General features: G+C 38.2%; 1 protein-coding gene across 7 annotated transcripts in view; it reads left to right on the top strand.

Moving 5' to 3' along the window:
- The window catches only part of RERE (arginine-glutamic acid dipeptide repeats), a 483,116-nt gene that overhangs the window by 275,807 nt on the left and 180,836 nt on the right, over nucleotides 1-26,473 (top strand). For 6 of the 7 annotated variants that reach the window (XM_049877802.1, XM_049877801.1, XM_049877800.1 and 3 more), the window contains one exon: nucleotides 7,588-7,692. In XM_049877802.1, coding sequence (XP_049733759.1) covers nucleotides 7,588-7,692 — 105 coding nt within the window. Of the gene's footprint in view, nucleotides 1-7,587; nucleotides 7,693-23,097; nucleotides 24,759-26,473 lie in introns of those variants that run through there. The other variant, XM_049877803.1, reaches the window with a different exon arrangement.

Raw genomic sequence — 26,473 nt, 5'->3', positions numbered from 1 at the left:
AGAGAAAGATAGCATTAGTGCAAAACCACTGAACTGCTGAAGACCCTATTTGAATTTCCTTTTTTGTTTCAGGATCCCATTTGGAACCCCACATTGCATTTAGTTATTATTTCGCCTTAGTTTCGTGCCATCTGTAATGGTTGCTCAGTCTTTCCTTGTCTGTCATGACCGTGACATTTTTAGAGCATTGATCTTTTTTTTTTTTTGCCAAATGTCCCTCAGTTTCTCTTTGCCTTGGGGTTTTCACATAATTGGACTGAAGTTTTGCTTTTTGGCAAGAATATCACACGAAATGTTGTGTACCTGAGTGTATCCTATCACATGGTTCGTGATGTTGATATGTCTCATTACTAGTGATGCTGGCCTTGACCACTTGGTTAATGTGGTTTTTGCCAGGTTTCTCCACTGTAAAGAATCTTTACCCAACAAAACCAAACCTTCTACCACTGAGTCGGTTCCGAATCATAGCGACCCTATAGGACAGGGTGGAACTGCCCTGTAAGGTTTCCGAGGCTGTAAATCTTTACGGGAGCAGACTGTCTCATCTTTCTTCCATGGAGCAGCTGGTGTGTTCCAGCCACCGACCTTTTGGTTGGCAGCCGAGTGCTTTAACCACACTGCCACCAGGGCTCCCGAAAGCATCTTTCCCCTGGAGTTAACAGTTAACTCTGGGGAGATACTTTGAAACCTTTCAAATTGTGTTTCTTCTCAAACCTGCTGATTTTAGCATCTACCAATGGATCTCTTCTCCAACAACGGTTACTCTGGTACTTGACTACTAGTGGCTTTCTTTTTTCCTTGTTCTATTATGTTTATTAACTGGAATTCTGCTTAGGGAAGAGTTCTTCTTCTTTCCTCATGAATCCCTTCAATCAATTGTTTATATCAGTATGAACTTATAACCCATTGCTGTTAAGTCGATTCCAATTCATAGTGACCCTAAAGGACAGAGTAGAACTGCCCCATAAAATTTCCAAGGAGCACCTGGTGGATTCGAACTGCCGACCTTTTGGTTAGCAGCCATAGCACTTAACCACTATGCCCACCATGTTTTCCACGAACTCAATAGATGTTTATTTTACTCTGTGGACTATAACACTATCATTATTTGTTTTGTTGCTCAAATTGTTCCATCTTTGGGTATTAGGAACTACTTCAGGTTGGCCCCTCCATTTTTTGACAAGCCTCCATCTTTTTTTGAGAACTTATTTTCTGGTTATACAAGATGTTCCAGACTCGCATTTTCCCTGCCCTTTCATTGAAATCAACCATTTTCCAAGGAGCCCTAGTTTCTTTCATTGGATAATAACATGTAGAAACTAGCTTTTAGACCTTTCAGTAGATAAACCTACGAAATATATGTACAAATACACTGTATTTTTATGCAAATGATGCAGGCCTTTTAGGTTTGTCTGCCAGCCGTGTCCTCCCCCTGTGAGGTGTTTCATGAGTGCCGCTGTGCCAGTTCTTTTACACGTTGCTGTTAAAAAAACAAAAAACAAGCTCTCTCTCTCTCTCTCTCTCTATAAAAAACATAGTTTATATTAAATATATATTTATATTTATTTAACTATACATGAGCATAGTGCTTTTACAAAAATACTTAGAGGGAGGTGGGTGTGGTTGGCAAACAAATGTAGAAGGCATGCATTTGTGTAAAATACAGTACTGACCCATGCATATATTCATCCATACATTCATTCTTCCATCATGAGGTGGTACTGATAACTTGGATTCTAGTCCAACACGACAAGGTTCATTTTATCCTCCCTCCTACTCATATAAAAAAAAACTTCTTTCTCCAACAATGAGAAGCCCAGTTCTTATTGTTTAAGATAAATTCACTTGTTTTTGTTTGTTCAGTTCTAGACTACTCATAAATTAGTTTCTAGAATTTGTAACCCGTATTCCTGTAAGAAACACATTTGCTAATTAGATTTTTGCCTTTAGCTTTGTAGTATACAGACAAGATACTATTTTCCAAAGTTACTTAGGTCAGTTCTATTTTTTCATACCCCTTAAGTTGGTTGCGTTACTCATTTGTAATACAGTTAGGTTCATTTGTTAGTGTTTGCTTTTTTTTGCTTCTTCCCAGTTGATTTAGTCTTTTTGGGTGGGGGCTGGGGGAAGTATGTGGGTATGTGTACCTTTTGCTGAGTTTCTAAGTATCAGACTGGTTCAAAAGATACAGCTGTCAACCACCATGTTTCCATTCCCTGCTTCTTTTCTTCTCTCTCCCATTCACTTCCTATAGGTAACCAATTTCTTTACTTTCTGTATTTACTTTTCACAGATGAACAGATTAATGTGTATTTTCATATAACCCCATTTTCCTTATATGAAGAGTAGCATGCCTATAGATAACTCTTTTTTTCATTTAGCTGTGTGTTCTGAAAATTGCTGTGTATTGGTTCATAGAGATCATCCTCATTCTTCTTTACAGCTGCATAATGCTCCATTGTGTGGATGTACCAAAGTTTATTTTGCTCTCTTGTGTGTGGGCATTTAGGTTGTTTTCAGGATTTCGCATTTATAAACGATGCTGCAACAAATGACCTTGTGCATATGTATTTTCTTATTGTTGGATGTTTGTGTTTAGGGGAGATTCCCAGAAGTGAAATTATTGGGTTGAAAGGTTTATGTATATGTGATTTGCTAGGTATTCCCAAATTTCCCTTCAGAAGGCAGGTACCAATTTGCATTCCCTCCAGCAATGTATGAGACTGCTTGTTACCCCAATAGAATGTGTTATCTTTTTTTTTCTATATAATTTTTGCCAGTCAAATAGGTGAGAAATGGTTTTGTTTTATTTTATTTCATAACAGTGTGTGAGTTTCCCCTTTTTTTCATATGTTTTGAAGGACGTTTTTGTATCTTTTTTGGTGAATTGTCTGCTCATGTCTTTTTGCCTCCCACTTTTAAAAGTTCTTTATGAGTCTAGGATATATGCTGTAAATATTTTCTCCTACTTTTGTAAGTTGTCTTTTGATTTTTTTCATGAAAACTTGAAAAAAATTTTTTTATCTAGTTAAAATGCCAATTTTAAAAAATTTCCACTGGATTCGAGTCCTAGTTAGAAAGCCTTTCCTTACACCAGATTTAAGGAGGAATTCTACCCAGTTGTCCTAGCACTGTTTATTAAAAAGTTCCTCTCTACCCCAGTGATTTGAGACACCACCTTTGCCATGTATTATTTTCCCTGTATATTGTAAGTATAAATCTGGACTTTCTATTCTGTTTTCTTGGTGTGTTTGTCTGTTTATGTGTCGGGACCACACTCTTTTAATTATAAAAGCTTTATAGTATGTTTTAATGTCTGGTACAGCTATTTCCCACCTCCCCCCTTTTCAGTGATTTCTTTTTCCATTTGAACCTTAGTATTACTTGCCTCATTCTATAAAATAGCTTGTTTGTATTTTTATTGGGATTGCATTGGGTTTATAGATTAGTGACCTGTGGAGAAATGACATGCTGAATTTTCTTACCCATGAACAGGAAATGTTTTTTGTTTTTTTTTTGGGTTTATTTTTGTGCCTTTCAGGAGTGTTTTAAAATTTTCTGTGTATGTGTTTTATACTTTTTTTTTAGATTACATTTATTCTTAAGCATTTAACATTACAGACATATATTGAACTCCAGACCAAACCCATTGCTGTCGAGCCTATTATGACTCTTAGTGACCCTAGAGGACAAAGTCGAATTGCTCCATAGGGTTTCCAAGGAGCTGCTGGTGGATTCAAACTGCCCACCTTTTAGTTAGCAGCCATCGGTCTTAGCCACTGCACCACCAGGGCACCTATATTGAACTCATTACCCTAATAATAGCCAATATACATTCCTCTTAAGTACTTTGGAACATACTCAAAAATTGGTCATATCAGCTACAAAGAAAACATTTATCTGATCATCATGCAATAAAACTAGAGTTCACAAACAAAAAGAACAAAAAAGGCCCTTTTACCTGGAAATTTTAAAACCTCCTGTTAACAACTCATGTTATAAGGGGAACTACAAACTGAAGTTAAAGAATTTTTGAGGAGCGACAGAAAAAATAGTATCAGCATTGATGGCATGTATTTAAATCAGTGATCACAGGAAAATTAACTGCAGTAAACACACCAATAAAAATAAGTAAAACTATATAGGTTAAATTCTCAGCTTAAACTTGAAAAAGAACCACAAAGTAAATAAAAACAGAAGAAGGAAATAATAAAGATAAAAGTGGGAATTAATAGGAGAAAAACTTCGTAATCAAATTTTATTAATTTTATTTTTATTAATCAAAATCCTGTTTTTTTGAAAAAAATTGAATAACATTAAAATATATATTTACATATATAATGAACAAGTGGACTTTATTCCAGGAATGCAGGGTTAATTCAGTATTAGATTCTTTTAATATGATACACCATACTAATAAATTAAGAGGAAAAAAACCATGTGATTATTTCTATAGAAGCCTTTGATGCAATTCAATGTCTATTTATGATATAAACCCTCAAGAAAATGTGAGTTGAGGATGGCTTTCTTAATATGACAAAGGATATATACTTTAATCCTGAAGGTAGTATCTTTATTTAATGGAGAAGCACTAGAGGCATTTCCACTGAGATCAGGAACCAGGAGAGGATGCCCATGATTCCCATTACTTTCCTCATTGTACTAGTGGTATTAGCCAATGCCATTAGAGGCACAAGAAAGGGTAAAGAAGAGGTAAAACTATCTCTATTTGCAGATGACAGATAGTATACCTGGAAAACTTAATAAAATCCATTATAGAACTGTATGGAACAATAAAAGAATTCAGTCAAGTAGTAGGGTATAAAATTAATATGCAAAAAATCAATAGCCTTCATATAAGTAAACAGTAAACAGAAGACATAGTGGTAGAGAAAATCCCATTTGCTACAGCTTCAAAGCTGTTTACCATGATTTGCTTCTATTTCTACTGCTTTTGGCTTTTCCTAAACCAGTTCTCAGTGAGGGACAATTTTGCCCTCCCCAGGAGACATTTGGCAATCTTTGGAAACATTTTTTCATTGTTACATAGGTCCCTGCATGGCACAAGCAGTTTGTGATTGGCTGCTAACCTAGAGGCTGGCAATTTGAACCCACCCAGTGGTGCCACGGAAGAAAGGCCTGGTGATCTGCTCCTGTAAAGATTATAGCTGAGAAGACCCTATGGAGCAGCTCTGCTTTGAAACCCAGCTTGTAGCATTGAGTCAGAATCAACGGGTTTGGTTTTTGATTGTTATAATAATGTAGGGGGTGCTACTGGGTTGAGGCCAGGGATGCTGCTAAATATCCTGCAGGATCCCACAATGCACAGGACAGTTCCTCACAACAAAGAATTACTCTGTCCAAGATGTCAGTACTGCTGAGATTGAGAAATACATATCTCATTTCCAGTGCCTAAATGTCTAAGAGACATTTAGAATCGTGGATTGCTAGGGCTTCTGTACTTTTAATTAATACATTAACCACCCAAATTTAACAGTGAGGAAACAAAAAATAATGTTTGTTATTATCATGCTCATCTAATAATGGACAGTGATGGACAGAATAGTTTTTTTAAAATAACACTGAATAGTATACAAAATTTCATAGACTGTCTTATTTGGTCTTCTTAATATCCTTACGGGGTAGGTAAAACAGGTATTGTTATCTCTATTTAAACGCTAAAGGAGCTTATCTATTTTTTCTGGGCTTTAATGACTAAATCACCTTGGATAGATGGTAGGTAGTTTCAGAGTGGAGGGATTGTTATTTGTAAAAGTGATCTTATCCTCTTTTTCTTTTCCAGAAACTCATTTTAGTTCCAGTTTAATGCTAGAAGGATAGATTCTGGGCCTTGAATGTTGAATCCTAGTCCATATTTTCCTTTGATTGGATCTTGTTACCTTCAGTAGAGCTGTGTGGTTTACAATTCTGTGCTATCCAATATGGTAGCCACTAGCCACATGTTTAGCTCTGTGATGCAGTGGTTAAGAGCTACGGCTGCTAACCAAAAGGTCAGCAGTTCGAATTCACCAGCCACTCCCTGGAAACCCTATTGGGCAGTTGTACTCTGTCCTGTAGGGTTGCTATGAGTCAGAATTGACTCAGTTGCACTGAGTTTTTTAGCCACATGTGGCGATTTAAATTTAAATTAAGATATAATAAAATTTAAAATTCACTTCTTCTCAGTTGCACCAGCCACATTTTAAGTGCTCAGTAGCCTTGGATTATTTTTTAATCTGTAGTTCCCAAAGGTACTTTAATAAGTCAGTAGTGGTATTATTTAGTTTAAAAAACGGAAATGGTCTGAGCCTATCTTAGCTTCTGCATGTTACTGAGGCTTTCGTCAAGGCTGTTTAAGCCCATGGGGGAATGGAGGACATTGCTTTTAATTTCTTAGTGGGGAGTGAATGAATATCCTCATTTTGATACCCTTTAGCCAGTTCTTGTCATTATCATCTTGACTATTAGCTGTTATGTATGTCGTTAGCATGCACACTCATGAAATCTTTATACAAATGGAAATCCTGCTCAACCAGTGGGAGGCCACATTCCTGGAAATTTTCATGCATGTGTTATATAAATGGTGACTTTTGATCCTCCAACTTCATCTAATCTAATCCCAACCTTTGGTTTCCACTTCACTGTAAAATTACCTGCTGTGACCACTGAGGGCTCTAGAGTTTTCAAACCACCCTGCTGCCTCAAGAGCCCTGGAAATTCCTTGTGGAATGTGTGTGTGTGCTGGGCAGTACTGCATGGTATAATGTTTCTGACATTTACATTTGGTGCTTGCAATGCATAGAAACACTACTTAGGAGTTTTATAATATTGTAGAATTTTTAGCTGTAATATGGTTTAACTTTTGTTGGTAGATGGGCCTGCAGTATTTCTATGGGAAAGTGTTTTCCTTTATAATCATTTAATGTTGGCTGAAAAATTGGAAACTGTATAATTAAAGCTCATATATAAAGAAGTTAATTTCTGTAGGTCTTAATTTCTAAGTCAGTTTATTTCTTGCTTGTTAAGGGATACAAAAAAAAAAAAAAAAAAAAAAAGCCAGAAGCTGTATTCCAGAGAAATAGCAGATGGTATCGCTTTTAGCTTTAACAGTTATACTTTCTGCCTGGCATTATATAGCAGGAACAAAAAAACCCATTTTGCATTGATTCAGAAAGGCTTTAGACTGAATTTTTCTTAATACAATTGATCTATGATCATAATTTTTTCAGCTTTATTTCTAGTTTGTTTAATATCCTTTCATCACAGTCCTCCCCCAGTTTAGTTTTGTGATTTAATTAATTTTACTTTATGGTTAAAATGGCAAGCTAAATGAAGTTGTAAAGTTGTATAAAAAATAGTAATGCAATGACAAAATATAACTTATTGGACATTGTTTTATTACTTTTTGGGAATCCCAGTTTTCTGAATAGGTAATCAAGTGTGGAGTTTGTACCTTCATTCTACATGTTCTTAGAGCACCATGGATTTGGTCTTATGCTTCCACTATCCTTACCCTTCCAGTAGTGTTTTGGTTTGCAGAGCCATTGAGGGTATTACTAATGTTTTGTTGGTATTGTTCATTTTCAGAGGGAAGTGCAACATCTCCCATTTTTCTGACATATTTGCTGCCAGAGAGTTTAAAGCCCGAGTCGATTCATTTTTCTACATATTAGGCTACAATCCCGAGACAAGGTAAGTCAGTCGCTTGGGCTCACTCACTGAGAACTTTTGCTTTTCTCACTTTTGTGTGTGTGTGTGTGTGTGCGTGCGCATGTTCACATATCTAGGCATAAGATACACAAAAACAGTTCCAAAATCCTATAGTAAACTGCTTTGGGAGGAGTTATAATTAATGTCTTCTCATCTAAAGCAGCTTATTGTTTGCTGTTTACTTTTGTTAAGGGAAGGAAAAGTGAGAAAATTTGGGTCTAAAGAAGGAGGGAGAAAGGCATAAATTCAGTTGATCTGTGTTTAGAGCTTATTAAGAATTGGTAGATTATTTCCCTGAGGTACATTCCGTGTAGCCCTGGTGGTACATTGGTTAAGAGCTACAGCTGCTAACCAAAAGGTCGGCAGTTTGAATCCACCAGCTGCCCCTTGGAAACCCTATGGGGCAGTTCTGCGCTGGCCTATAGGGTTGCTGTGAGTTGGAATCAACTCAACAGCAGTGGGTTTGGTTTTGGGTTTTTTTTTGGTATATTCTGTCAAGCCTTCTGTGATATATTGAAAAGGCTAGGACATTATGGAAAGTTTGGTGGTTACTTATTTCTTTTGTTCACTTTTGGTAATAAAAACCCAATAACAGTCACTGAAATATCTAGTACGATAACTAGCGTGAGATGGATACTTCTAATTCTCAGCTGTCTTGGTAAAATCTATGTAACAAGTAGAATTATTATTTTTTAATGAAAAGCAATAGGGTCAAAATAATATCATAGAAAGAATTCTTTGTTTATATCTAAAATAGACCCTAGTTTAATTTAGCAATGGGAGAACTTTCATAGAGTGTTCTTATTTACTCTGTAGCAGTCATGGGACTACATATTTTATTAAGGATTTCAAAGACGAGATGTTAGCAGGTGATGAAGTAGTTTGTGTTCTGAATACCCAGGACACGTTTACAAATATGAAGATTTAAAAATAAATAAGAGATGGTTGGCTCAAGGAAGTTAATGGAAGAACTATATTAAGTGTAAGATGGGTATCGTTTTAGTGTAAACATTTTTCCTAGAGGACGCTGAGAAGCTGTGAAATTTAGATTATTGTTTGGACAGTCAGCTTAGGTTCTGTAAAAGGAAACATGTTCTCACTACAATGTATGTGATTACATGAGAGTTTTCTTGGGGGCATGTATATGATCCAGTCAGTCTGTCTGTCTCAACAGATAACCAGAAAACTATAATGGTATAATGATCATCTTTTTTCTTTAGGTAGCAGTCAAGTTTGAGCTATTCTTTTTCAAAAGTATGGCAGGTTCTAATGATAGAGAAGCTGGTCAATGGTAATATTTCAAAAGCATCTTATATTTTGAAGTGTTTATTTTACATATGCCTTTGTTGACTGTTGTGTCTTAGTTTCTTATTGCCCAGGTGATGTGCGGAACCCTTGAACTTGGATTTATATGTTCGTTCAGTGATACCAGGTTTATTTAACTACTTGTCATATTGTACTGTTAGAATGTATTAGTGGATTGGCTAAATAGCTTTTGAGTTTTAAATATTCAGGTCTCAGGTTGATAACAACCAACCAAATTTATTTTTATACATCTGTTTTTGCTGAATGCTTTTTAAAGGTCATATGTTACCTGCCTTTGTAAGCTAGAGACTCATGCAAGTTCCTCTCTCATTTTTCATTGTGTGTTGCTGGAGATCATCGAGGATGATACTTCCCTTCAGTTTTGTTTTAAAATGTGGGTTTGGTATGCGTTAGAAGGATATTGTTTGTCTCCAGCTTGATGGAAAGTAACACAAAGATGTACTTGCAGCAGCCCATTTATAAGGTCTGCATCTTAAGTCTCTTCTAGTAGTGCCTTGACCTTTCTAGTGCCATTTGCTCTCTTCTACACTTGTGTTCCCCCATGCCAAGCTTGTGCCTGGCATATGGTAAGTGCTTAAGGGGTGTTAGATGACTTGAATGGAAGAAACCTTTGAATATCTACTTACAAGTAAAGTTTGAGGTAAATCTCAAACTTCTCATGGTTAAAGAGTAGTTGTTGTTAGGTGCTGTCAACAATAACAACTACTACTATTTAACTGTGAGAAGTGGAGCTAGTGACGACCCTCAGATTGAGCAAAGTTGTGTATGTGGCCAACTGCCCTGCCTCGCTGGTCTTGGGAGCCCCTTTATATCTCTGAAATTTGGGGTTGGGTCTGTAGTTCCCACAGCTGTTCAAATGATGAAAAGTGAGTGTATGTGATTCTAGAAAGTTGAGAAAAACTTTTGCATTTCCTCCATCTGGTTTATCCATAATGTGATCCTTAGAATGCCCAGGGTGCATACCCTTGCAGAATTCGCCTCTGTTTCTGGCTTTGTTTCCACTTTGTAAGGGATGGGGCTGTGTGATGAGCTGGATTCTGGTAGTTCTCTCCATGTTAATGAGTGTACTGGTGTGTACTCATGGTTAAGTAGTGGTGTATGCTGACTCAGTCATTTAGGTAAATCTAAGTTAATGGGAAAGAAAATGTCAAAATGTTCTATTTGGGTAATAAACTTGTTAGATATTGTATGTATTGGTAAGATCACTGGAAATTAAGGAGTAGTGATTCTGCCTCTACAAACCTTGGTGACTGTTCCCTTCCTCTTAAAAAATGTAGGACCTTTACTCCAAGTGAGCAGATGAAACTGAAACTTACGATGAAATTGGTTTCTACTTCCCACAGCCAATTTTCTGATAGTAGTTGAAAGTTGATTTATATAGTTTTCCATAATTTATTTAACACACCAGCTAGCCCTGAGAGTTTGAGGCCTGTTTCAGATGTGTTTGCATATCTCCTTTTTAAACCTCAGTCCTCTGCTACTTTCTTAATGTTTTCCCTAACCTGGCCATTATTTTTCTAAATGTTGTCTTTTGCCAGGGACCTGGTTGTCCACTTTGGTTCTGGCAATATTACTGCTTTATTGAACACATGTATGCTAGTGGGAAACAGACTTTTCTATATTCTTTGGTTCATTGCCTTTAAAATTTGGGGAAGGTGGATTTCTTGGTGATTGTCATGGAATTACTTTGGCATTGTTGTTGTCATTTTTGTTAGGTGCCATCGAGTTGGTTCTGACTCATAGCGACCCTAAGTACAACAGAATGAAACATTGCCCAGTCCCGCACCATTCTCGCAATGTTACGCTTGATCCCATTGTTACAGCCACTGTGTCAATCCACATTGCTGAGGGTCTTCTTCTTTTTCACTGGCCTTCTACTTTACCAAGGCATGATGTGCTTCTCCAGGGACTGATCTCTCTTGATAACATGTTCAAAGTATGTGAGACGTAGCTTCACCATCCTTGCTTTCAAGGAGCGTTCTGGTTGCACTTCTTCCAAGACAGATTTGTTTGTTCTTTTGGCAGTTCATGGTATATTCAATATTCTTTGCCAGCACTACAGTTCGAAGGTGTCAATTCTTCGGTCTTCCTTATTCATCCTCCAGCTTTTGCATGCACATGAGACAATTGAAAACACCGTGGCTTGGGTCAGGTGCATCTTCGTCTTCAAGGTGACATCTTTGCTTTTCAGCACTTTAAAGAGGTCTTTTGCAGCAGATTTGTCCAATGCAATGCATCTTTTGATTTCTTGACTGTTGCTTCCATGGGTGTTGATTGTAGATCCAAGTAAAATGAAATTCTTGACAACTTCAGTCATTTCTCCGTTTATCATGATGTTACTTATTGGTCCAGTTGTGAGGATTTCTGTTTACATTGAGGTGTAATCCCTGCTGAAAGCTGTGGTTTTTGATCTTCATCGGTGCCTCAAGTCCTCTTAATTTGTAGCAAGCAAGGTTGTGTCATCTGCATAACTCAGGTTGTTAATGAGTCTTCCTTCAATCCTGATGCCATGTTCTTCTTCATATAGTCCAGCATCTCAAATTATTTGCTCAGTGTACAGATTGAATAGGTATGGTGAAACCCGACACACAGCTTTCCTAACTGAACCACATTGTATCGCCTTGTTCTGTTCTAATGACTGCCTCTTGATATTATTAGGTATAAATTTATATTTTATTTATTTTTCTGCTTAGAGTTTCAGTCATTAGCACTAATAAAGCACCCACGATAATGAGATCCATAATCTCTTATCTTCAATTCTGAAATCCTAAAGCTAAAAAAAAAAAATGCTGTTTGGTGCTAAAACTCATTTGTTGGCCAAACTTGTTTTGAATTGATGTAAAGCTATTTGTAGTTTTAGTTAACTTCATATGAATATGCACATATGTTACTGAAAAAATAGAATATGGGGTTTTACTCAGATACTGCTGGGGTCATAGTATACAGTATATTCACTGTAGTACCTTCCTAAAATCCAAACAATTCTGAATTCTGAAAAACCTGTGAACCAGAGAATCTCAGATAAAGGATTGTGTCTGCAAAAGCGTTAGCCATGGCATTAAAGGAACCCAGCATAATTGGGCAAAAATTTTTTGGACAGATGTTTCTAGCTATAAGCAGGATACAAGCTACAAGGGGCTGACAAATGAGAGAGGCTTGAATCTAATTGTGCCCCAAACTTTGAACCCTTAGGCAAATGGGCTTTGCTTCTAGAGTGTTTGACATTTCTACACCCGGGGAGCATTCACATTTGCTATATGAACAAGATCCAGCACTCAGTCACTTCTTCTGTCAGCGTATTCTGCAAGAGAACGTTATTGTGCTCTTGTTTTATTTAAACGGCTTGATCCAAAATTTGCTTAGACACTTAGTAAAGTCAACAAATGTCAGCTCAGAGCCTTAATACATAAAGCCAGTTAGACCTTATAAACATTTGTCCAAACACCAATGTCCCTGGTTGTATTAAAATAGGATGGCTGTAGCTTATGAAAAGAGACGGGAATAGGGAGATGGTCCCAGGAAGATAAAGTGTACTCCTTTCAAATGGCCATTATCAACTCTTTTATTCTCACTGGGACTTCATGACTTCTTTCACCTCTTAACTCACTGGCCTCAGGCAGGAAGGTAAGAAGACCTGAAGGAACAGAAGAAGGATATAGACACAGAAGGAAGGGTACAGTAAAAAGGCACTGGCCAATGGACTGAACTTAAAGAGGTAGGAAGATGTAGGAAGGGACATCCAAGAATTCAGCAAAACCTGATTGTTATATGATAGGTCCATTTTGCTATAAAAAGCTCAGATCCGTTTATTAAAAGAAAATTTTTTTTTCAGTTTTGGTTCTCTCAGATTTTGCATTTAAATACTCTGACTATACAGATGTCATGTTTCACATTAAGACCACTTATTTATTCATAAATGTTATTGTACCAATTTCATTATGGTCAGTGAAGCCATTTATCTTACATTCTTAGCAAGTGTATGTTTTCAAAGAATTTTATAATCAATATTCCAAGCAGAGTCAAGAATCACAGTACTCAGGCTCATATATATGTCAGCACAATCAACCACATGGCTAGACGATCTACCTGGCAGAAAATTACAGCATCTTGGGAAGCAGCTTATGTTTTGCTTTTGGATTTTTTATGGGATTAAAAAAAAAAAAATTGATATTTTTCAACCTTTTCTTCCAAAAATAAAATTTGTAGTCCTTCTTGCAAGTCCCAAGAAGCAACAAAAAACTTTATGGGTTACAAAAGCTACCTGCAGGGTAACTTTTACCACCTCCATTTTGCTAAAGTGGAAACTGAGTTCAGAAAGTACATGCCATGCCCATGGACACAAGGATGAAGTCACAGCAGCAAAGGATTAGAACCCAGGCTGCCCTGATCCAAAAGAAGAGAGCACCATCTTACAGTTGCCCATTCGTAACAAAAGGATTGAGTTGTTGGATTAAATGGCTTTGAGGTACTGGACAAACATAAAGGCATCTAAGGACAGTAATCTTTGTTTCTTGAACTTGAGTATTCTCTTGCTAATGATTTGGGAAACAAACTGAGGGCTCAGATCCAGTGTTTCTCAAATCTTATCCAGGGTAGAATGTGATCGCCTGCAGCTTCTCTAATTCTTTCCTTCCTTCCATGTCAGTGAGCCCCCCAAAGAACAAACCAAACCAGTTGCCATTGAGTTGATTCCAACACATGATGACCTCATGTGTTATAGAGTAGAACTGTACTCTAGGAATTTCAAGGCTGTGACCTTTGGAGACAGATCACCAGGCCTTTCTTCCGAGGTGCCTCTGGGTAGGTTCAAACTGCCAACCTTTTGATTAGTAGTTGAGCACTTAACTGTTAATGCCATCTGGGGTCTCCTTAGGGAGCCCCCGAATCTGTATTAAGCAATGAATAAGGAGAATAGGATTTTAGCACCTTTTTTTTTTTTTTGCTCTGGAAGAAACAGTATTTACCTTCTAGCATGGAATTTTATAGAAATATTGAAGCTTACATATTATTATCATTATATGCAGTAGCAGTCATAAGCTTGAGGCGCATGGGGACTTTTATCTCTTGCAGAGTGACAATGGCAATAATGTTAAAAATAAAAGGTTACAGGTTTGGCATATTGCCACCAAAAATAACTAAAATATTTTTAAAAATAAATAAATGGCTGCAGTTAGTGCTGTGTGCCAGTCACTGCTCAGTGTGTCTTACTTGCACAATTCATTTAATCTTAGTTTGTTTTCAAGCAATTTCAGTCTTACAGAACAGTTGCAAGTACAGTACAAAGCCCTTTTTTTTTTAATAAACCACTTGAGAGCAAATCGTCACCGTGAGGCTCCCTCACACCCCAATATTTTGTATATTTTCTATGACTAAGGGCATTTTTTTGTTGTTCTTGGGTGTCATCAAGTCAATTCCGACTCATAGCAACCTCATGTGACAAAGTAGAACTGTCCCCATAGGGTTTTCTAGGCTGTAATCTTTACAGAAGAGGAACTCCAGGTCTTTCTTCTGTGGAGCCACTATGTGGGTTCGAACTGCCAGCCTTTTGGTTAGCAGCGACCCAGACTCATGGAGACCCCATGTGTGTCACAGTAGAACTGTGTTCCATAGCGTTTTCGGTGGCTGATTTTTCGGAAGTAGTTGCTAGGTCTTTCTTCTGAGGCTTCCGAATGGACTCAAATCTCCAACCTTTTGGTTAGCAGCTGAGCAAGTTAACTGTTTATACTACACAGAGACTTCCATAACAACAATACAACCCTCAAAATCAGGAAATTATGATTAAAATAGTATTATTGAATTCTTACATCCCACTCAGGTTTGGCCAGTTTTCTCAGTAATGACCCTTTAGAGCAAATGGATCCAGCCCAGCACTGTGGATTTAATTGTCATGTCCCTTTAGTCTCCTTCTATTGGGAACAGTTTCTCAGTCTTTTCCTTGACTTCATAACCTTGGCACTTTTGTAGATTACAGGCTAATTATTTTGTAGACTGTCTCTCAGTTTGCATTTATGATGTTTCATTATTATTAGATTCAGGTCATGTATCTGTGGCAGGGATATCACAAAAGTCATGTGTCCTTTTCTATGTATCCTTTCGGGTGATACACAATTCTCATTTGTTCCATTGCTGGTAATGTTCACTTTGATCAGTTTCATATGGTAGTGTCTGCTAGGCTTTCCCGTTGTAAAGTTTCTTTTTTTCCCTCGTTAATTAATTTTTTTTGGGAAGGTACTTTGAGACTATGTAGATATCCCTTTCTTCACCAAACTTCAAATTTATTCATTATTCAATTTATTCATTTATTTATTTATATCAGAATGGACTGATGGTTTCCTATTTTATTCAATGGCTATCACTGTTCACTTGATATGTTGTCCCAGATTTGGAAGAATGATGCTTAGAAACCATGATCGGTGCTGGGTATGCTCATTACTTTGTGTCACTGTGCTCAGGTCCTCTGAGTGAACAGAGCTAGGGTATTGTGTGTGTGTGTGTGTGTGTGTGTGTGTGTGTGTGTGTGTATCATATATAATGCTCACCTTCACATATATGTCTGTATCATACCGTGTGTGTTCATGAGTTCATACGATAGTCTCTAATTCTAATCTAATGCCAGAGTCCCTTCTAATTGTTCTCCTTTTTCTTATTTGTATCTCTGTTTTTAGCAGTGAGAAACCTTGTTTCACTATTCTCAATATCTTTAATACGTTTACTCTTATCACTGACTCTGCTCTCTCCCCCACATGACACTCCATCCCCATCCACTCTTATGGAGAAATGCTCATCACACAGCTTGGACTCTGACATTCTGTACATGGAATTTCTCTTTACCCACTGGATTCTGTCTTCCTGACTGGGCTGCCATCCTATCTGGTTACCCTCCCCAGCCCTCTCAGGCTTTGTCACACCCCTGCCTCCCATGGGTGTCTTCTCATCCTACCTGGACTTTGACTTTTTGCATTGGGTCAGGCTCATACATATGTACCCACCTAACCCTGCTTGGAAACCCTGGTGGTGTGTAGTGGTTAAGAGCTACAGCTCCTAACTTAAAAAAATCAGCAGTTCAGATCCACCAGGTGCCCCTTGGAAACCCTATGGGGGCAGTTCTCCTCTGTCCAGAGAGTGTCTATGAGTCGAAATCAACTCCATGGCAGCGGTTTTTTTTTTAATCCTGCTTGGGCTTTGAAACCGCATGCCATCCCATGTGGACACTCTCCTCACCCTGGTCCCTTTTAAATTGCTTTTAATGTTTTTAGGACTGAATTGTTCAAGGAGGGAAGGTGGTGGTGGGGAGGCTGCATAATCTCATTTAACTTTCATAATAATCCACTGAGTTTGGTACTATTATTTCAGTTTTGAAGATAAGGAATTTTAGGCTCAGAGAAGTCCAGTAACTTGCCCATGGTCACACAGCTTACCAGGGGGCAAGGGCAGAGTTCAAACTCTGATCTGTCTTAACTCCAGAGCGAAAGCTTTTTCACCTGTTAATACGTAAACATTCAAGATAACTAAAATATCAAATCAGGGCATCCGAACCAGGTTTTAAGAGATTTAAAACCAGATGTAGCATTTGATGTTCCTGAATATGGCTCAAAACAAAAACAAAAACAAAAAACAACCAAGTTGATTCTGACTTATAGCGACCCTATAGGACAGAGTAGAACTGCCTCAAAGGGTTTCCAAGGAGCGCCTGGGGAATTCGAACTGCTGACTTTTTGGTTAGCAGCCAAACTCTTAACCACTGCGCCACCAGCGCTCTAGGGAATCAAATTTGTAGTACCACCTGTTAAAGGTGCATGGGATATCAATACCAAATACCACTTATTGAATGTTTAATCTATTCAATCCTTTATTAAAAAAACTCAGGGAGGTTGGTGTTGTCTTTATTTTGCAAATGAGGAAAGTGATATGAAGGAGATTAAATAACTATGTGAGGCACACAATTAGCAAACAGGAGACCCCAAGCCTATTTGACTCCAAAGCTTGTGTGCGTAACTTCTATGATTTCATCATAGATTGATTCATAGACAACTTAATATCCTTCTGGCCTCATTGGAAAATTTAGTTTTTCCAGTGAGAAAAACAATATGAGCTCATGGGAAAATAAGTTGACAAATACAAAAGAAAGATAAAGAAGCAAGCTGAAATAATACATAATTCTATAACCCATATTTGTATTTTTTCCTTGAAAATATATCTCTGTGCGTGCGTATAGGTGTATGTGTGTTAACACTGTAACTAGAATATTATATACATGAAACATGCATATAATTATACATTCCTTTATTAATTTTATATTTCTGGGATACGTAATACCATGTTGTTAAAACTTCTACAAAAATATTTGTATTGAGCACCTAGTATACCATCATATGGATCTTCCATAATTTATCTGTTCTCTTATTGTTGGGCATCTGTGGTTTGCCGATTTTTGGCTGTTCTAAATAAAATTGTCACCATCTTTTTTCAACATAAATCTTCTAAGTTGAACTCCTTTATTTCAATTCGTTTGGATTTGAGACATTTCGAATTCTGCTTCTGTTTTAGTGGATTCACCTTTTCTGCCCACCACAGCTCATGGTCTTTGTATAGCTTTTGAGAACAAGCAGCTAGAGCTGGATGTAAATACTTTCCTGTTTGCATTTCCTCTGCCATCCACATTTCCACTCCCATGACATTTAGCTGAGGTGGCAAATAGTGGAGACTGTTGAGAGAAAACATGCATCTTTGGAAAGACAACCTACTAAAGTTATAAGAACTTTAATTAAAAAGATCAAAAGGCCAGATTTGATCATTTCAAAAAAATGTTTCGACAGAAGACATCTGCAAATGTTGAATAAAATATAACAAAACTTTTCAAATGCAGAGCTAAGCTTGCAAAAATTAAGAAAAACTGAAAACCAAAGCAGCCCGTGGTGAGAGAGGGAGTTGGATTGGTTGCCTTAATGAAGGCTCTCTTGGTTTTAACTGCCACCCGCTGGGTATAGGAGATGAGACCCTCATCTAAAGGGGCTAGGGAGTTGGAACTGAGCCCTATAAAAAGTCTACACCATCAAAGGGCTAAAAGTTCCTTGGTGAAAGGGTGAACTAGATAATATTCACCTAACTAAAGGAAGTGACAGGGACACCTGTCTGTTGGAGTGTGGGACTCTAGGCCCGAGAAGAAGAGGAAGAGAGGGAGGAGTCCTCTTGTAATTCATAAATTTTGGCCCTGCTCCCATGACATTTGGGGTTTGAACTTATACCCTTGAAAAATTTTGAGAACTCTAGGGTGAGAAGATAACATAAAAAGTGGTCTCATACAAATGAGACCCCAGGACACCCGGCAAGTAACATATGTAAAATTTTTGGGTAATCATATTCCTCATTCAAGACTCCATAAGATCTCCCCAATAAAATCTCTTCAAATGCTGAGTTCATAGTCAAAAATGATGACATATTGGTAGAAACCACATGCCATCAACTAGAGTCAGATAAAACAAATGGCAATATACACACCCAAGAACTTTAATATTAGAACTATCAGAAAGGGACTGTATGAAAGATTTAAACAAGATATGACTTATTTCTCTCTCATTTAAGCAAAGTGTGAAGGGATGCAATTCTAGATTAGTATGGCAGCTCCACTGTCATCAGGGTCCTAGCTTTGCTATCGTGCACTGCAGCTGCTACCTTGTGGTTTAAGATGACTCTTGAATGGTAGTCATCACATCCAGTTTTCAGCCTGGGAGATAGAAAACCAAAAAACCAAACCTGTTGCTGTTGATTCCAATTTATAGCAACCTTTTTTATAGGACAGGGTAGAATTTCCCCAAAGGGTGTCTAAGGAATGGCTGGTGGATTTGAACTGCTGACCTTTTGGTTAGCAGCCTGAGCTCTTAACCACTTTGCCACCAGGGCTCCTGGGAGATAGAGGAAGGGGGTAAGGAAAGGAATGTCTTCTTCTTTCAAAGGCAGTTTTCACAGGACACTTCTTTTCATCTTGTTAGACCAAAAAGAAAAACAACAAATAAAAAACAAGGCATTCTTTATAGGAGAATTCTACCAGTAAAAAAAAAAATTTTTTTGTTCTAGAGAACAGAAAAAGATGGCAGGTTCCTCGAGTCATTTTATGAAGCTGGTAAAACCTTTATACCCAAACCAGATAAAGAGAGTATGAAAAAGTAAGACTTATATGTCAGTCTTACTTATGAATATGGAAGTTAAAAGTTTAAAATGTTATTAGCAAATGGAATCTGGCAAAGTATGAAAAAAAGTACAAGCTGAATTTATAGACTACAAGAATGGTTTGATATTAATTTATCTGTTAACGTATTATACCACCTTAGCATATTAGAGAAGAAAAAATATGCCATTATCTTGATGTAGAAAAACCACTTGGTAACATTCAACACCATTTATTTGGGGGGGCAGGGGAAGGGGCTCTTAGCAAACTAACAGTAGAATGAAACTTCTTTGACACTTAGACCAAAAATCCGCAGCATGCACCACACTTAAAGGCTGAATGTTGGAGCTATTCCCTCTAAAATCAGAAACAATATGAGGACTCCAGCATCTGATAAAACTTGAAAAACCGCGAGGATTGGGATTGAAGAAACCAATCTTTATTAGTCAGATGTTGTGACTTTTAAGATAGAAAATCTGTGAAAACTTGTGAACAGATTTTTAGAACTAATGAGATAAATTGGCAAGCTTGGTGGCATAGTGGTTAAGTGCTACAGCTGCTAACCAAAAGGTCAGTAGTTCAAATCCACCAGGCATTCCTTGGAAACCCTATGGGGCAGCTCTAGTCTGTACTATAGGGTCACTATGAGTCAGAATTGACTCGACAGCAATGGGTTTGTTTGTTTTTTTTTGGCTGGATATAAGATCAATACATAAAACTCAGTTCCACTTCCACACACTAGGATTAAGCAAACTGCTTCTGAAAGCTTCCTTTCTATTGATTTAAAGTTAGTATTAATTAAATGTCAAATATAATATTTTTTTTCTAGCATTTTTCCCTCTAGAATTTCCTGAATGTTAAGTACTTATTGCTGGCTTTGTTTTAAAATTTCTTGTTAGTAAATAAAACATTTAGACATTGTTTCTATTTCTGGTAAATAGAATATTCTTTAAAGTAAAACCTAGGAAATGTCCATGTTACAGCTCTTATTTACCTTTGAGCAGACATAAATTTTCTGCTTATTAAAAAGTAAGTGTACAAAGTGTTTTTTCAGTTTTTTGTATAATATGCTTTTTTAATTTTAGGAGTCTATTAGTGTAGTATATTTATTTCACCTGCCCAGCTCCCCTTTAACCTACTCAGAAGTGCTTTTCACCTGTTGTTCACTAGACTCAAATTTTACTTGTCCGCTTCCCCGTCCCCCCTGAGAAGAGGCTTTAGGAGAATTTCTATTATTGCCTTTTTTTAAAAGATAGACTATAACCAATACCTGAGTTTAGGGATTAACAGGAGAGGGAGGGCTGGGATTCAGAGGCGATACAGATGTACCTGGGGATCACAGGACTCCAGGGAATGCGTTTACAGTAGGGCAGCCTGTGTGTAGCTTGTATGTGCCTAAAGGCAGGCAGGAAGGTAGATGATGGGTTAAGGAGGTGTGGCAGAATGGAGGCCTAGGTGGGCAGTCAGTGTCATGGGCATCTAGTGTTTAAGAGGACTAGTTGGGAAAACAAGGCTCAGGTCTTCAAGGCTCTTAAGAACTGAGTAGAGTGCCAAGGTGTACTCATTGTGAGGAAGTGCTTCGTCTATGGAAACAGAGCCCATTTCTGGAATTGGAATTTATGGTTAAAGGTGAACCAGTGGATCACTTAATTACCAAACCACTAAGCTTCAGGGCACTTTGATTTTCTCTGACTTGAAGCAGGACTGATTCCATATTCTGAGGTCGATTGAATTTGGAGCTAGGTGCTAAGTGGCTCTCATTTTGGGGATTAAAGTGCTATGGAAGCAGGTAGCTGGGCAGGCCAGCCATTGCCACTATTGTATATACTGTCTAGATTCCATGAGAAGTGATGGTTGAGGGTCAGTACTGTATTTTTTATTTGTCTGTTTTATACTTTTTTTTTAACTTTTAGTTTGGAATTTTATATATACACTGTGTGTGTGTGTGTGTATACAGACATATACAGTACATATAGGTATATAATGAAGAGTTAAGGTACAGGAGGAATAGTACATAGTGGTCCAGGGTTTCTGAAGGAAGGGCAGCCCTCCTGTAAGGAGACAAGGAGGTGTCTGCATTGGGGTCATGGTTGGAATTATGGTGGTTGTTAGCTGCCATTGTGGTGGAGCCTGATTCATGGTCACCCCATGCACGACAAAACTAAATGCTGCCTGATCCTGCACCATCCCCATGATCATGATCCTTAGGGTTTCCTTTGGCTGATTTTCAGAAGTAGATGGCTAGGGCTTTCTTCCTAGTCCATCTTTGTCTGAAAACTCCCCTGAAACCTATTCAGCATCATAATGACATGCAAGCTTACACTGACAGATTGGTGGTGGCTACACATGAGATGCATTGGCTGGGGATCTAAGCCACGTTCTCCTTCATGGGAGGCAAGAATTCGACCGCTAAATCACTACTGCCCTCTGGAATTATGGCAGAGTGGGTGAATTCTCCAGGGGAGTGTGAACGAGAAGAGGTCTTAAGAGCTACCCTTAGGGTTTGCTGCCTTGTAGAGTGCTAGAAGGAAGAATAGTCTGTCAAAGTGGCATTTAAAGGACAAATTTGAGACTACAGTGTCAGGAAAGACACATGAAAAGAATTTTCAAATAGAGGTGTTACTTTGATCCAGTATTGCAGAATGTTATGGATTAAATTGTGTCCCCCCCAAAATATGTGTTGGAATCCTAACCCCTACACCTGTGGATGGAATCCTGTTTGGAAATAGGATATCTTTGCAATGTTAATGAGGCCGTATCAGTGTAGGGTATATCCTAAATCTAATCACTTCTGAGTTATAAGAAGAGCAAATTAGACACTGGAGGACGTGCAAACAGGGGAAGATAGATATCACATGAAGATCTCCAAGAAACCCAGTAACAGAAGCTGAAAGACAGCAAGGTCTTCCCTCAGGGCTGACAGAGAAAGATAGAGCCTTCCCCTAGAGCTGGTGCCCTAAATTCAGGCTTCCTAAAAAGGAGTCCTGGTAACACAGTGGTTAAGCATTGAGCTAATAACTGAAGGGTTAGCAGTTCCAACCCGCCAGCCCTCCGAGGGAGAAAGATGTGACAGTCTGCTTCCATAAAGATTACAGCCTTGGAAATCCTGTGAGGCAGTTCTACTCTGTCCTCTAGGGTCGCTATGAGTCGGAATTGACTCCATAGCAACAGGCAGCCTCCTGAACTGTGAGAAAATCAATTTCCATTCTTTAAAGTCACCCATTTGTTGTATTTCTGCTACAGCAGCATTAGGAAGCCAAGACAGAGAAACAAGGCCATTAGATTTTGGTGATTTTTCTTAGTGTCCCAGGACATCTAACTCTGTTGCCATTGAGTCGATTCCGACTCAGAGTGACTCTGTAGGACAGAGTAGAACTGTCCCATAGAGTTTCCAAGGAGCACCTGGTTGATTCAAATTGCCGACCTTTTGGTTAGCAGCTGTAGCACTTAACCGTTACGCCACCTGGGTTTCCTCAGGACTTTTAGTGGGACCAAAATCATAACTTCATTTTCCTAACTTGCTAGTATAATAACCATTTTTATACTGTGTTCATGTTCCCATGGTTTTTCAGAATAACGATGAATTCAATAAAATTACTATTTTATGGTAATAGTCATTTTTATTTGGCTGGTAAGTTCTAATTTAATTGCTTTTGTTTTTAGAATGTATTTGTCCCTAGTGTTTTCTAGTCACAACAGTTTTGGGAAGCGTATCATCTTATGTGCTAATAAGGGAACATTTTCTCCAAACTTGTAGATATTTGTTTTATGTATTGGGTCAAAAGTAAAACTGAAGCGTATTTGGCATTTCTTATATTTTATAAATTACATTTTCTGTAGTATATAAGTTATTTTTATTTTATTTTTAATCTCAGTTTATTTGATAACATAAGCAGGAGTATTAAGGAAATGGAATTGATTCTGAATTTACTTAGAAATCTCTAGGATACTTGAGTGTTTTTGTAAACAGGTTTTAATTTTTCACACTTCATTACATTTCTGGGACACAAATTTGGCACTACGCTTTCCTACCTTGTGTTATTCTTTATAGTTTAGGGAGGGTCATAGTTTTCCTTTTCTTTTTAAATGGTGGCTAAATAATAATATATAGCCTTGCCTCTTAGGTTGCAAATGGAAACTAAGTGTACAGAACTCAATCTAGGATTTCTTATATGGCGGACAGCCTGACCAGTTTGCCTCTTGTTGGATAGGTGAGGGAGGGGAGAAGATACAGAATGTGTTTTTAAGGTATTTGGTAGAAAATGTCTTGGCTGATAATATGGACAATATGAATACTTAACAGTGCTGAGTATGCCAGGGATGGTGTGGCCTTGCTTACGGCATTAGAAATCTTTGCGGATTAAACTTAAATGAATCCTGGTAAACGTTAAGGATCCCTGGTGGCACAGTGGTTAACCACCTGACTGCTAACCAAAAGGTTGGTGGTTAGAACCCACCAGGGAGAAAGATGTGGCAGTCTGTTTCTGTAAAGATTACAGCCTTGGAAATCCTATGGGGCAGTTCTACTCTGTTCTGTAGGGTCACTATGAGTTGGAATCAGCTCTAAGGCAACAGATTTTATGGGGGTAAACGTTATAAAGATGTGCCTGGAGCTTTCAATCAGGAGAGCTGAAAGGAGATTTTCAGACGTTTTGTGGCCAGGTGTCATTGTAACTCCTGATTGGAACCTCCCTGTTCTTACTTACTTACTATTGGAAGTACGTTGTTCAGGTTAGGCATATGTGGGCTAGTATTCTTTTAGGAAATGTTTCTATTTATTTTTTGGGAGATTTTAGAACTTCTTACTTTAGATACCCTGCATGCTATACCATCTGTACTGACTTAGCACCTCTGTGACAATACCAAGCACTCCAGAGCTTTGTCAGGATTGTTTGTGTGGTCTTTTAAGGTTTTCAAAAAGGAATTGACAGAGCTGCCCCTCTTCAGTAGTTACTGATATGTTTTAAAATGTGTTGCTGTATTTCTGTTAGTTAATTGCATGTATAGTCATTCATATCTTTGTCTTTTGATTAGATTCTTTCTTGGAGATATTACTATTTAAAACCACCATTTATTTAAAAAAAAAAAAAAGTTGCTTGTCATCTTGACAGAGGAGGGCATGCTAAAGCCTCTCGGTGGCCTGGCTTACAGAGTTCCCAGTGTTGGCTGTCTGGGATCCCCTTGCGAAGGCCCCACTTCCCTGCACACTAGCTTGGTATGCAGGGAGAAGCTGCAGAGTCTGTTGGCTGGGCTTTATTTACGGAAACAGCAGGGTTGAGATTGATTGCGTTGAGAGACAGTGTATGGATGAGGGAGGGTCACAGCACATGCTCAGTCCTGTCAGTGTGAGGGGGAAGTTTCTGCGTTCTGCGTGAAGGCTTAGGTCATAGCACAAGCTCAGTGCAAGCTCTATGAGGTCTCTCAGACTGCATGTGCCTCCATTTTGAGTTGTTAGAGTAGAAAAGGACAGAGTTTTAGCAGTAAGCAGAGGTGCAGCAATACAGCTAGATTCACCAGAGCCTCTGTTAGTCATGGATGATCCATTCAGCCCCTGCAGGTAGGCGCTCTTCCTCCGGCCTCACTGAAACGGTGACTCGGTGTTGGTTTTTGCTGCTCTTTCTCACTTCTGAAAATGTTTATGAATCATTTCATCATTCATAGTGCATGTTCCTGAGAACCTTTAATTCAGCCCCGGCTGGCCACGTAGGTGGTGTTGCGAAGCGTGAAAGCAGAGCTCAGAAAATGGGATCTACCCAGAGACGCATTAAGCAAATACAGAACGTAAAGCTTTGTGGGTCCCTCCGTCCCTGCCCTCTCCCTCCTTCTTCCCCTCACCTCTTTTTCCCCTGGTGTCGTTTTAACCTGAGGTGTGCTGGGTGTGTATGTTGCCGAGCTTGTTGTTTGCCTTCCAGGACCTGCAGAGAATCCTGCAGGCTGCCCGTTGCCCTGTGGCTGGCAGGGACTGGCTGGGCCCGTGAGCAGCTCTGTTTGGATGTTTTAGGAAGGGTGGTAGGTGGGCAGCTATTGGTCGCTTTAAAGGTGGGTGGAACTTGTTTTGACTGAGAGCCTGTTTGCTAGAGCAAATTATAATTCTTGTGATCTTTTCCTGAAGTCTGAAAAGGAAATGGTGCGCATGTTTTGACATATGTAGAGAACAGTTGTAGATTATGGTTGTAACAATATCATCTTACAATGGATTAAAAAAATAATAAAAGGTTACGTCCTATCAGTCTGTCAGAAGGAAGCAATCTGTTCTTCTTTTTGGAGCTTATGGAGAATTCCTGGCAATTAAAAAAAAAAAAAAAAAGGTTACGCATTGACATTTGTGGTTCCAGGTCTTCTGCATTATATATTTGTTTTATTGTTGTATTTATTATTATTTCTTTTTTAACAGAAGATGCATGTATGTGTTTTGTTGTGTGACTTGTGAATTCTGTAGGGGAGGAATAAGAGGGTAGTTGATGCCTGAGAAGGTACAGGCAATGACAAGGCCAGGTCTTGTACCCTGCTTCATGGGCCTGGCACCCACCTTTTCTACCCAGGGGAAGTTGTGCTTCTTGTGCATCATGTTTGCAGAGAGGCTTAGACAGATGGCTTTCACTGTGGTTAAACTTCAGGAACCAGTCAGAATAAGCACGTTCAGGACAAGTTGAATTCTTACCTAAGTAGATATTAAGTGAAGTTTTTGAATTATATTACTTATTCTTCTTTCTTCTTCTGATAAAGGTTAGGAAAAAAATTTGAAGTGACACCTAAGTTTTGTTCATTTCAGTGCATGAAAGCAAGCATATTTAAAAGAATGTGAAACTGAAAAACTCATCAGAAAGGGAAGAAATGTGCTATGGTGATGATACAAGGAGAATTCGTATAAGCTCTAGTTATGTAAAATGAATATGAAGCTGTGTATGGTCAACTCTTGTCAAAGGACACCCTTGATTTCTGTGGAAAGTTTTTAGGAATTCTATTCACTGAAAATATTGTTAAAGTATACAGGCAGTCCTGCGTTATGAACGAGGTCTGTTCTTTAAATCTAATTTGTAGGTAAGTCAGAACAGGTTCATGTGACTGTTTCTGTGTTAGTCAGTCAGATGTTTGTCTTAGTATGTAGTATGTATTTTACCTTTCAATGCATATAAAACACTTCAGAAACACTACCAAACCACGCAGTGTTTTCATGAGCGTTGCAAAGTAGTGCGTGTGTTTGTTATTACGAACCATTGTATTTAACTCAAAATTTTAATATAATAGGCTTTATTATTCACGACAAGTTGT

Source organism: Elephas maximus, chromosome 3 (genome assembly GCF_024166365.1).
Source record: "Elephas maximus indicus isolate mEleMax1 chromosome 3, mEleMax1 primary haplotype, whole genome shotgun sequence".
NCBI classification, from domain to species: Eukaryota; Metazoa; Chordata; class Mammalia; order Proboscidea; family Elephantidae; genus Elephas; species Elephas maximus.
This window is presented reverse-complemented; position numbering and strand designations above follow the sequence as displayed.